This window comes from Drosophila miranda, chromosome 3, assembly GCF_003369915.1.
Source record: "Drosophila miranda strain MSH22 chromosome 3, D.miranda_PacBio2.1, whole genome shotgun sequence".
In the NCBI taxonomy this organism is placed as follows: Eukaryota; Metazoa; Arthropoda; class Insecta; order Diptera; family Drosophilidae; genus Drosophila; species Drosophila miranda.
Window position 1 is genome coordinate 15,562,919 of NC_046676.1, and position 12,687 is coordinate 15,575,605.

A 12,687-nucleotide genomic window follows, 5' to 3' on the forward strand; every position below is an offset into this window, starting at 1 on the left:
GAAGCGAAAAACGAGTGAGTTAAACAGTAAGTTAAATAGTAAGTAACTAGGGCTTGACTAAAGGGGTTGGTTGTATCGATAAGCTGCATGAGTGAGTCTGCTGCTTTGATCAGGTCCTGATCATGGTATCCAGCATCTCAAGTGTAGGGGTTGCCCAGGGATCACGATCCCATCATCGATAAGATGGGACTAGCATGCGTGCTAGCTAAACTAGATTAAACACTTTTATTCGGTTTAAGGTTTTGCAAATTGCCATCAAGCTTGCTTTGATCTACCGGCTCCTGAGTCTCCTGAGTGTCTGCGTGTCTGTCTGCGGATGCTCGTATAAAATGTTATATCAAATGCTGATCCTACTCCTGCCTGCGCTCAGTCCTCCGTGAACGGATGATCGGATGTCTCGCTGCTGTTGCGACGTCGACTCTCCAGAATGCGTGTTGCCTGCTCCAGGGTCTCCTTGTAGAACATGTTCTTGGCATCGTCGCTGGGCAGCGAGTACTTCGAGTTGTCCCAGCGCCAAGTCAGACCCAGCACAATGTTGAAGGCGGATGCATCGTAGCCATGGCAGCCGGAGTACCGATACAAGGGCTTCTTGTTGAACTTGCAGCCGTTCGATTGGGCACCTGAGACAGATACCGGGTACAGAAAAATACAAATTAGATAAACGATTAACTGGAAAAAGCTGTGCTTATCAACTACAAAATTATCATCTAGCAAAGTGCCAATTAGGCAATATCAGCAGTTTAGTTTTGGTCGAGTGATAAAATGGATACGGCGGACACAATAGTAGCGGGAAAATCATCGATCCAGGACACGGCCATTCAATGCGAGCTACTGCTCCCACAAGGGCACCGCCAGAGGACCTACGTATTTGACATAGCAGACATTCGCCTGAGACGCCGTCTAGTGGGCCGCTTCTATGGATTGCTAGTCGTAGGCCACACACTCCGCGGAATCTGCAACAAAACAGCATCCCATTCATCCATTCGCATTCCCATTGCAGCTTCAGGTGGCCTGCACCCTGCCCTGCCTGAGGGTGATGTTGGCCTACCCACCGCCCTATCCCGGAGCGGTTGTTTCGTTTTCCTATCTGATGACCCTCTTCCTCTACACGTGCTTCTATATGTGGCGCGATTGGCGGCGACCGGCACCCTACAACTACCTCGTCCTGCTCCTCAGCACGGCGACCAGCTCGCTGAACCGCAGCTTCTATCTGATGTACTTGGCCACGTCGCATTGGGTGAGTGGACATCGGTGTGGCATAGCAGTGGTAGGGCGGTGATTCAATGGTATATTTTCAGATCTATGCCTACCCCATCATCCTAATGGCGGAGCTACTGGCGCTGATGCTCTACTCGGCACAGGATCGCTACAGATTTACCCAGGCTCGAGGAATTCTCATAATATTCCTCGTCTTTTCCATGTTTTCCCTGATGGCCTATAGGTTGGACCTGCTCTTGCAAATAGTCTACAGCATGGCCTGCACATTCGAGGCCTGGTATGTGATCTACGACACCCACTTGATGCTCTGCGGACAACATGGTTACATGATTGGAGCCGAGGAATATGTCTATGCCGCCGGCAGCATGCACTGCGATATCCCCAGGTGCTTCTGGAGGCTGCTGAAAATGATGATCCTAAGCAAGTTCGTCGAGGCTTTTCGCTGGATACAGGGCTGCTTCACCACTGAGGTTTGTTGATCTGGCACCAGGACCCATGCACCACATGGCACCGGAATTGATTTTATTTTAAAATTAAATTTCGGCATCGAAATTTTTAGAATAAAGTCCAGCCCTTCTGTTCTCGAACCATGGGCATCATTTCCCCGGTAGACATCAGTAGACAACTTCCTGGAGCACATCCCGCAGAAGGAAAGTCGTAGGCAAGGTAATAGAAGCCCGCGAGTGTTCCCACCGTCCTTTCCATTTGAATATAAATCCCACAGAGTTGCTCCCAGCCAAATGAGAGGTTTAAGCGCAGGTCCCCAAAGGGAAGAAAATCCAGAGAGTCATAGATAGTCATAGTCAACGGCACAGCTACCGTGTACCTCTGATTAAAAAAATGCTGGACCAACAGAAACAATAGTATAGAAATAATCTACAAAATAGGAGATTCAGGGTCACACACGATGATAAACCCGACCCGAGATGCCACTGCCACTCCGTTTCATTCGAAGTCGATACAAATTCCAAGAAATTCGATTATTACTCTAAATCGCGAGTCATCAGTGAACTATTTCCAATACGGAGGATAGCCAAAGGCTATCGACAATTGTCGAATCCGAATGTACGAAGATTACTGAGCTCCGGATGTGTGGCATATGCTCTCGCAGTGTTATCAGACCCTGTTCGAAGCAGAGCAGGAGATGCTGATGATTCGGTTGAGCTACCGATTGAGTGTGGCTTCCAGCTTCCGATCGGATTGATTTACACTTGCAAATCAAACAATCCAGTGCTCTGCTCTACTCGTACTTCGGGTGAACGCATTCACTGTGTGGGATCTACAAGTTGTTCCCCTGGGTGGATGTCTTTACTCGGGTATAGCATTATGTCTGTACACATTGTCGTGTTGTTAAAGGAATGTCCAGACACCAGGCAATCTGCTTAAATTGCTTGCATTACACAGCAAAATTTAGTTAGAAATGAAATGTCTGTCATCATTTGGCCATAAATCCCAAATCAGGTGGAAGTAATCATACAAATTCACCCCGATATGAGGGCCATCAAGCAAATATCGTGCAAATGGTGGTCATTAGTCCTCCAGGGGGTAGGGGCAGTGGCAGGGGCAAGGACGGTAGTAGATGGTATTGTAGTTGTAGTTGGGGCTGGAGCTGGTGCGGGGTATGGTATGTGATATGAAGGTAATTTTGATTGATTTCCCCATTCGGTTTGGGGGAAAACCGACAGCAGTCCTGTCCCTAATGACAGTCTTCCAAACTGCCCTCTGTCTCTATTCCACTCCACTCCACTCCACTCCACTCCACTCACCAATTGGATCGATGCACTCCTGGGTGAGGCAGCACTTAAGCCACGGCAGCATGATCTTCTCGGTGACAAACAGATTGTCCACGAAGAAGACCACATCGAGATCGACCATCCGCAGGAATATGAAGTCCTCGGCATCCGACTCGAAGAAGTCGAACATCTTGGGATGGGTGAGCGAGGACACCGCCGTGGGCGTGTTCCAGCCAAGGACACCGGCCACCATGCCGCGGCTCTGCAGCTCCTGCAGCTCGTGGTAGCCGCCGCGCATCCGCATGTAGTTCTCCACGAACAGCACCGACCGGGCCCGCAGCAGGGCGTCTTTTATCACAATGGGCCGGTAGGCGTGCGTCCGCTGGTCGGCGACGAACGAGGGGAACTCGGACAGGTCGTAGGTGATGACGGCGCAACGGCTGATGTTGCAGTAGGCGTTGAGGGCTTTCAGTTGCTCCTCCGACACGCCCAGGTCGTAGATGAGCAGATGCTCGCCGGGCAGCTTAACGGCGATGTTCTGGGCCAGCAGTATGGCCGATGGCGCCTGCCCCTCCTGCACGTACGTGACAATGGTGAAGTTGCTCTTGGTGCCATTGTATGGTGTTGTGATCCTCCTGTGCTGCCCCATCTCCTTCTCCCTCTCCTGGTCGTCGCCGTGCTGCGCATTGGCGCCCGCTTCTTGTGCATGCTGGCGACGCAGATCGCTGAGCTCCAGTTCCGCCTTGGTAGCAGGAGCTGGGAGGTCCGTCTGCGGCAGCTGCTGATGATTCTGCTGCAGCTCCTTTTGCTGCTGCTGTGGCGAGCCATCCTTGGAGGAGGTGAATCCAAGCAGCACCAGATACTTGGCATCTATTTCGAGCTTCTTCCGCTCCAGGCCCACGCGTAGGTTCTCCTGCAGGAAGGGGCAAGAAGAGCAAACGAGATTATGTAAATGAGATTGTCGCAAATTAAGTTTCAATCAAGGACAGAGAGCTGACCCAGATTGCGTTCGTGTAGGACTTCTTTCAGGCTGCCCCACGGTGCAAGCCCCAGTGCAGTGCAATCTAGGACAGAATCGGAAACAGAGGCACTGGGGGAAGTGGCAGTGGCAGTGGCAGTATCCTCGACATGGGAGCCATATTAAAGGACACATTTGCCGCTGCCGGAAGCTAGTGCGGGAAATCTTTTCATTCGGGCCCTCCGAGGCGGCGACCAGCCCACAACTCAGCCCAAACAAATAACTCAAACTTGGCCGCGTGCGCCGCACAATGGAAAAATTTCGTGTTGATGTCAAATTCCTGTCTATTATGGCCACGGGCGAGCGTGCCACATGCCCCTAAAAGTGTCTAGAGTCAGGTGTTCGGTTTGGGGCACAATAAACGCCAGTCTATAGTCGTATCAAAAGATACCACACCCAGAAGGTACGCAAATAGTTTCGAAGGATACGCGATATGCGGCTCATCTGCGTGTAATTCTGATTGGATTTTCGTGTAATTCTGAACAATTTGGCTTTCTCCTGTTTCTGTTTCTGTATATGTTTGTGTATCTGACTGTTACATCAATCTAATTAAATGTAATATACCCTTTCTACTCGCTCGAGGCATATAGGGTATAATTACGCCGAGCACGAGCCCGAGCCCGAGCTAAAAGCCAAAGCAGCCGGCTTGTCGTCGCCAAGCACAAATCGCATGACACCCTGTCGCCTCTGTCGCCAATGGCAGCCCGTGTGTCAAGGACCTTTATTGAACAGAGCGGAGGCACCTGCCCTTCCATAACGATGGATAAAAGCCGGATGGAAAATGATCATAAGCCCGGCTATCCTGGCTGGGGCTATTCGACACATGTCCCCGTCTTTTGCATAACTCGTTTATTGATTTTGGAACGCCCGCCCCCGCCTCCGTTGTTACGGGATGTTCCCTGGCGGCTTTAATTTGATTTTTCATTTCACTTGGCCCTGTTTTCCATTTGTTGTGGGCGCAGTAAGATGGAGGCAGTCGTGGGGAATCGATTTCAACAACATGGCGAAATTGTTTGGGTCTCCAAGGCGAGGGGCAACCAAGTGAGCGTTGGGGAAACAATCACTCACTCAATCGAGAACATTTTCAGTCCGCCCGTGAGAGTACTTTGTCGTATCACAGATACAGCTACAGCTCCAGCTACAGCCGGGATGGAGGATCTAACGGATGAGGAGAACAAGTTCATTGAGGATGCATTCGCTGTAATGGACAAGGAGTCGGACGGCTCCGTCACCGCCAAGGAATTGGCCGTCCTAATGCGTTCCCTGGGCCGCTCGCCCACCGACAACGAGCTCCAGGCGATGATCAACGAGGTGGATGCGGATGGCAACGGCTCCATCGAGCTAGAAGAGTTCGCCTTCATGATTATACGCAAGATGCACGACACCAACCACGAGGACGAGCTGCGGGACGCCTTCCGCGTCTTCGACAAGGAGAACAATGGCTACATCACGTCATCGGAGCTCAAGGTGGTCCTCACGGCCCTGGGCATGAAGTTGCCCGACGACGAGATAGAGGAGATGATTCGGGAGTACGACATCGACCAGGATGGCCATCTCGACTTTGAGGAGTTCGTCAACATGATGACGACCCGTTAGCCCCGTCTTAATGTAAGTGCAAATTGTGTGTGCTTTCTCTACTTTCTCTACATCACACATGGTTTTGCAGGACGAGGGCTCTGTCGTTGACATATCTGTCAAAAAAGTTTAGTTTAAGATTTCACACTTATGAACACTTCGACATCCACAGGACTACACGAAACATAGTAAAAACACGAAAAAACAAAAAAACCATAAAGAACAAACACACCCTCCGTCATGGCTGCCACAAACCTAACATTGGATCAGATCGAAGAGATTCGCGAGGCCTTCCAGGTGTTCGATCGCGAGAACAAAGGATGCATCACCTGCAAGGAGCTGGGAACTGTGATGCGTTCGCTGGGCCAGAACCCCACCGAGGCGGAGCTGTACGATATGATTGACGAGATCGATCTGGACGGGGATGGGACGATCGACTTCTCCGAGTTCCTGTACATGATGTCGCAACGGATGGAGGACCTCGGCAGCGAGGAGTCCCTGCTGCTGGGCTTCAAGATCTTCGATCGTGACGACAATGGCTATATAAGCACCCTCGAGCTGAAGACCACCATGATGATGCTGGGCGAGAAGGTGACGGACGAGGAGGTGCGCGAAATCATGGCCGAAATCGATCAGGATCACGATGGCAGGATCAGCTACGCCGAGTTTCTCAGTGCCATGCGGGGCTAGGCCCGAAATACTCTACAAAATTCCAATCAACAAATAAATTCACATGAAGAGCCCCCTTCCGAGGAACTCTTTTACTTTATTTCTCCCTTCTGGGGTCCACTTAACATTTGTATGGCGTTCCTGCTGGTCAGCCGCCACCAGGCGACACCACGCTCGGCACGTGAAGAAGGCTGGAGGCCCTCTTCCTTTGGGGGCTTGGGGGCGCGTGACTCCGAAATGGTTGCATGTGCCTAATGGCCCCTTGGGGGAGCGCCTTGCACGACTGGGTCTTTTTACAACAACCAGAGCCAAGAACGAGCCCCGTTCTGATTACGAGGCAATTTAAATATTTGACCAAGCACCGCATTAACTGTTGTTTACCCCTTCGTCTGGCCGCTTTTATGGGAATTAATGGAGGAGCATAGTTCAATACTGGGAAGCCACATACCACATACAAATCTACATGGGTACATACATATGTATATTCATATATCCACACATTCCACAAGGTCAGTGGTGGTCGGGAAGGGTTAATGAGGGCTATAGTTCCCATTCCACATCTGCGGGTTCACCGGGTTACTCCCACAAACCGAAAGAAAACAGTAGGCATTGAATCGATGTTCTGGCTAGGATCTGATGATAGCAAACCATTCGTTCAGTAACACACGAGAGCTGAAACCGATTAAATCGAAAAAACAAATTTTCATTGGGGAAATTCCAGCAACTTTTTAAACAACAACGAAATACAACACACCATGGATACCGGGGAAATCAGCCTAAGTCCCGAACAAATTAAGGAGATTCGGGAGGCTTTCGCCGTTTACGACAAAGACAACACCGGCGCGATCACCTGCCGCGAGCTGGGGGTCGTTATGCGCTCCCTGGGACAGACGCCCACCGAGGCCGAGCTGTACGACATGATCGAGGAGATCGACGCGGACAACAACGGCACGATTGAGTTCGTCGAGTTTCTCCAGATGATGTCCAAGAACTATCAGGTGCTCAACAAGGACGAGTCCGTGAGGGCCGCATTCGTTTTGTTCGATCGCGACGCCGATGGGTTTATATCAGCGCAGGAGATGAAGGCCGTCATCCTCAGTCTGGGGGAGAAGATGAGCGACCAGGAGTTCGACGAGATGTTCCGAGAGGTCGATTTGGACAACGATGGGCAGCTAAGCTTCGATGAGTTTCTTTATGCATATAGAAACTAGTGCCCGATTGAATTATATATTTTCCTTCTCTTTATCTACGACTTTTACTGGTCTGTAACTACGGGTGGGTTTGTGCCACGGCCGCGACCTTGAATGATGGAACTTTCAGGCTTTAGCGGGAGCTCAAGTGTTCCTGGGACGTCGCTCATTTGCTTCCCATTCAATTATTCAAGACTATCGAGCGAATTCGCGACTCAACTGTCAACTGGTTGAGCCTCTGCATCTCTCCCTCTCTACCTCTCTGGGAAAACTAGAAGTGCAAGTAAATTAGTCGAGTTACAGCAACAGAAACAGCTACAACAACAACAACTCTGCAATTTACTCATGCTAATCAAATGTCAGGGGGTCAGACGCGCTTCATCATTGGTCGGGCCATAAGACCTACGGCCCTCGCCCTCGCTATCGCCCTCGCCAAGTGCAATTTAAATAGATTATCCACCAGGCAGCCGACTAATTGTGCTTCAGTGGGCAGTGGACAGCACAACACAACAGAGGATGGCTGTCATTGATCTGACATCTCATGATGTCTGTCAGAGTTCTCGATAAGACATCCAGAGGTCGATTTCCAAACTGCTGGCCATTGGTTCTAATTTAAGTTCCGTTCCGTTTTTAAGTACTACCACAGCTCGGAGGGGGCATATTAATATTTCACGCTGCCCCAAAATAACATTCCCAAAGCCGTCATGTAGGGCTCTGCAATTATTAAAAGCTATTCCCTCACCCTGTACAGGGGCCATGCTCGAACGAATGTCGCCCCCTTCCCGAAAAGTACTTTATAGAGACTTTTGTAGTCATTCGGTAGCTTTTCCATTGAGTGTGCTCGATCAAACGCGGTCAGCTCTTGGCGAAAGGCTTAAGATAGCGAAGTACAGGCATTGGTATCGGCCAGCACTCGAATAGGGAATGAAAACTTTTCCATTTGCGGTGTAGTGTATCAGTGCGATGGTCATAAACTTGAATAAACCTTCTAGGTGCAATGTACATATGGGTGTCAGAACAGCTGACGTATTCCCACTCAACGAGCACTTAACAATATGAACATTACAGAATGAAGAATGTTAGGTACAATTTTTCAAGGTTCAACAATAAAAACAAGGTTTAACCGCTGGCAAGCCGATGATTTGGATACACTATACGACTTCGATGGAAGGATGAAGGATCCCTCTTGACAAGCTCCCTTCTATGTTGTCAATAAGTCTGAACATATCCGATAGGATGTGGCAAGCACTCAAGTCGAGGGAGTGACACCGACACTGACACCTTTTGCCTTTGCGAAATTGATGGAAGCCGTCGTCATGCGTCATGTGTGTCATGTCTATAGGTACAATAGATAAATGTATAATGAAATTTGAATTGAACGCATAACTGTAACTAGCGTTATTGAGTGTCTGGTAGCTGCGGCAAACCAGTTTAGTGGCTTGCCACTCGCGGAATACAATGAGCCTCCGCGCTTACGGGCTGCTTATATTGTTTCTGTTGATTGCGACTGTGAGAACGGGTTTGGTGGCCGCAGGCCAATCCAAAATACACATCCGTCAAACTGCAGTTGTGGGGAGTCCGCGTGCATGGGTACGCGCCCCATAGATAGGAGTATCCGTAGCCAGCCCCAGAGAGAGCGAGCGAATATCCATTTATGCTTTCGCTATCTTTGTTTGCACTGATACGAATACCCAAATCGTAGAAGACCTTCTTCGTTTTCCGTGCCCGGCCACAGATAACAGCAAAATGTTGTAAACTTTGCGGCAAGGCTCTTTTTTTATGACCCAATTATATTTTGTTTTATATGCGCATACGTGTTCCGTAAAGAACCTAAAAACAGCCGCCCAAATGTGCTTTGAATCCGTGCAATCCGTTGTGTAATGATGTGGCGCCCTGCCCAATATCGGATCACGGATGACTTGGTCGTCCCTCGAATCCGTGGCCACCGCAGTGGAGGCCGGAACAGGAAGCAGCCGGAATCTAATTAATGTAAACACACAATCTTGGGTAAACAACGAACCGGAGGGAGCTGGCATCCAGTTCGGCCTGAATTTGTGCTCCAAAATAAGGCGCCATATGTGGGGGTGGTGGCGGCGAGAAAAGGGCTGGGGAGAGCCCACACCGGAGATAACAGCCAGCGGTGGCTGACCTCACACAGTGACCAACGGTCCGCTCTGTGGGAAGATGATGACTTTTAGATTGTTTGCTCACTTGGCAGACAGCCTGGCAGCAAGGCGGCCTGGCAGCATGGCGTGTCTCTGCGAGTGCCGCCCACCCAATAGGACGTGCTTCAATTTGGCTAAAAGCATAAACTGAGCGGAAAATAAGCTTAGTACAGACTGTGTGGGATATGGAATATGTGTGATGTGTGAGCACAGTTCAAGGGCATGTCTGTTGCCAAAAAAGTTGGCAAACATCTAACGAGTCCCTGCCAAGAGCGATGATTGCCAGCCAATCTCCCACCAGAAAGTTATTCGATATTTTTCCATCAACATTAAATTATCTTCAAAATATTTTAATTATATTTAAAGTTTAATGTTTCATGTTCTGATAGGAGCAGCTGGTGTGAATCATCGGGGCCAATAAATCAATTCGATTCCTCAGGTGACAAATCAGAGATATACGAGTACATGTTGCTCAAGTTTTATTTGGGGTGCATTTTCGGGAAAACCTAAGCCACCGGTTTATTAAGACAAATTATGGAAGAAACTTGAGAGTCTTGCCCCGCGCGGGGCTGGGACTTGCCCTGCCGTCTGTCCGCGACAGCTTTAACAGCAGAGCCGTCAGATAAAGGTATCTAATTGTTATTTAATACCCTTATCTAGGGCATTGGTGCGAGTGGGTCTGGTGATGTGAGTGTGGTGCCGTGCTTCAATTGCTTCGATTATCTGTTCGCCAAAACTTAAGAGCCCCACCGCCGCCATGATGCGCTCCTCTGACTCACCTGGAACTCTTTCAGCTGCTGGTGCGTCTGGACGACGATGTTCTTGAATGAATCGTTCGGCTCCCCGGCTGGGCCAACGGCGATGAACACGATCGTTGCGAATATCACCCCGATCAGTATCAGGATCAAGTGTTTCGTGCGCATGGCCGCTAAAATTGACTTTGATTTCGTGTTGTAGCCAATTTTGCGAGCAAAAATGCGCTTTAAAGTGAGTGAGGCCTCCAGTATGATGGTTTTCCTTATAGCCTGTCCAGTACTTGAGTGTTGTCACGCCAATTATGTTGGTTTTCCTCCTCTAGATGTCCTTTTGCATGGCGAGTAATCCAATTATTTCAGCACATATTAGTCTATTAAGTTTTCTTCATTATAATCTTAGCAGTTCCTTATTCTATTGCAGTCGATATTGCCTATAGTGTCTGCCTGTTAATGAAAAACGAAAGCAAACAACAGACATTATAACCATTTCCAAACAGACTTTTCGATTGCACATAGCCGGCCATAAATTGTACAAAGAATAAATAAATAACAAATTTCATTGGTTTTTATGAAGAAATCAATTCGATTCCCCGATTTTTCGGCAATAATATTTGCGTGGGAGAGAAAGCGGAAGATTTTCTAGATTGCGATTTGTATATACACATATCCAATCTCTCAGTCGAGATGCCTAGTAGATCGATTCGGACGTTGATGTTGGTCAGGTCACAAAAGAAAACAATAAAATGCCACACTGATACACTGATACACTGATGCACTGATATACTGATACACTGATCTATTGGACTGCATCTGTTAACGCCCTCAATGGCATTCGTATGATGCTTGGCGGCCGCCCTGGTGGGGTTTTGTGGCGCCGAGCCAAAGACAAAGCAAAATGTGCACAAGGTGAGGGCAATGGCTCAATGAGCAGAAGATGATTGTGGCGATGCGATGACAATGATGGGCATTGACTGGCGCTCAACTTACAATTTGAGTGGCGCTCAACAAGGGGCTCCGGCTATTTTAAGTTTCTGCTTGATGTGCCGCTGTCGTTGCCTGTCGCGTTTCTCTTGCTGCTGCTGCTGCTGCTGTGAGTGAAGGAGGTCTAGCACGGGTTGCGGCAGGCAGCACATTGTGCCGGCGCAGCTTCCATTAAATGGGCAGACACTCTGATAAGCGCATTGCACACAAAAAGGCAGAGAATTGCTATTTTTTGCTATTGTCTTTACATAATTTTATTGTGTGTTCGCCGACATTCACTTTCGTTCCGCGAGTGGAATTAGGATTTGCATATACTATTCGCACCACGTAGAATGGCTAAACAACAAAACACTTGACTGCGATTCAATCAGACGCGATGCGATTGGGCTGCAGCTCTGTTGTTGTAGTACATATGTATGCAGCACGTCCGCAGGGCGTGTGTGAGCGCGCATCTGTGGGTGGTGGAAAACCGCAGGGCAGGGAAATCAATCAACACGACGGAGAGAAAACTGCACAGCACGTCGTATCGTTGGACATTCTATTTTCCGGCGCGACGCGGTCGTGGTCGTTTGTGAATTAACTTTTTTCGCGAAAGCGCGTTCGGACGCGGTGAACAGCTGGGAAAATTATGTGAACAATAGGGTATGGACAACAGGCAACATTGTCCAGAAAATGCAACGCCTGCAAGGTAAAATCCACCCCATTTGCTTAACATACCATGGAGGGCAGCTTATAAAAAGGTATGCACAACTGGCAACAGGGCCCAGAAAATGCAACGCATACAAGGTAAAATCCACCCCATTTGCCCAATGTGCCTTGAATATACCCAATATACGAAAACGCGATTTTGTCTTCAGGTATATTTTAATATATATATTGTAATTGAAATTTGCCTTTTCTGCTTTGCCTGTTTTCCATACCCTTTTTTATACCCCATTCAAAATAGCGACTCATTTTTTCGTCGCTGGAGAAAGTAGCAGTGTGGACGTTCTGAACAGCTGGATAAACATCGGGACTCGCTTGGTATCAGTGGTATTTTTTTGCTTTCAGTTTACGGTCTCACCCTTTAAACGGAACATACAAACTACGATGTCATCGACAGATGGCTCTCCTGCGCCTTGTTAAAATCAACCACAGGTGTCCGTGAGTTCCGTTTATAGCAGACAGCTTTGTTAGTTTCATAGCAGCCACCCAAGCCAGCCTAGTCTCATGGCAGCAGCCATGTCCAAAAGGACCGCAATATTTGAAAAAATGTAAAACTACAATTGTGTACAATTACAATTACTTGTGATTTGTATTTTCTTTATTTCGTTTACGTTTCTTTATATGCGTTTATAAGTCGAATACTCCAATTTTCCATTTACTAATGATATGCGCACCAAA

At 48.6% G+C, this 12,687-nt stretch overlaps 5 protein-coding genes across 5 annotated transcripts; 4 read left to right on the forward strand and 1 right to left on the reverse strand.

Annotated features, from left to right (window-relative positions):
* Positions 1-325: 325 nt before the first annotated feature.
* On the reverse strand, positions 326-11,940 carry LOC108159786. Its single transcript, XM_017293350.2, has 4 exons — positions 11,311-11,940; positions 10,348-10,767; positions 2,985-3,864; positions 326-620 (listed from the first exon to the last, which is right to left on the reverse strand). Exons 2-4 carry the CDS (start codon positions 10,489-10,491, stop codon positions 367-369), a joined length of 1,278 nt encoding a protein of 425 aa, XP_017148839.1. The 5' UTR covers positions 10,492-10,767; positions 11,311-11,940; the 3' UTR covers positions 326-366.
* On the forward strand, positions 653-1,770 carry LOC108159790. The gene is made up of 3 exons (XM_017293353.2): positions 653-930; positions 1,001-1,237; positions 1,299-1,770. Exons 1-3 carry the CDS (start codon positions 763-765, stop codon positions 1,695-1,697), a joined length of 804 nt encoding a protein of 267 aa, XP_017148842.1. The 5' UTR covers positions 653-762; the 3' UTR covers positions 1,698-1,770.
* Positions 5,033-5,728, forward strand: LOC108159787 (neo-calmodulin). Its single transcript, XM_017293352.2, has 2 exons — positions 5,033-5,577; positions 5,636-5,728. The coding sequence occupies exon 1, from the start codon at positions 5,119-5,121 to the stop codon at positions 5,563-5,565; it is 447 nt and encodes a 148-aa protein (XP_017148841.2). The 5' UTR covers positions 5,033-5,118; the 3' UTR covers positions 5,566-5,577; positions 5,636-5,728.
* On the forward strand, positions 5,762-6,313 carry LOC108159789 (neo-calmodulin-like). Its single transcript, XM_033392342.1, has one exon. It carries the CDS (start codon positions 5,785-5,787, stop codon positions 6,232-6,234), a length of 450 nt encoding a protein of 149 aa, XP_033248233.1. The 5' UTR covers positions 5,762-5,784; the 3' UTR covers positions 6,235-6,313.
* Positions 6,853-7,458, forward strand: LOC117188449 (neo-calmodulin-like). Its single transcript, XM_033392341.1, has one exon. It carries the CDS (start codon positions 6,969-6,971, stop codon positions 7,422-7,424), a length of 456 nt encoding a protein of 151 aa, XP_033248232.1. The 5' UTR covers positions 6,853-6,968; the 3' UTR covers positions 7,425-7,458.
* Positions 11,941-12,687: the final 747 nt, after the last annotated feature.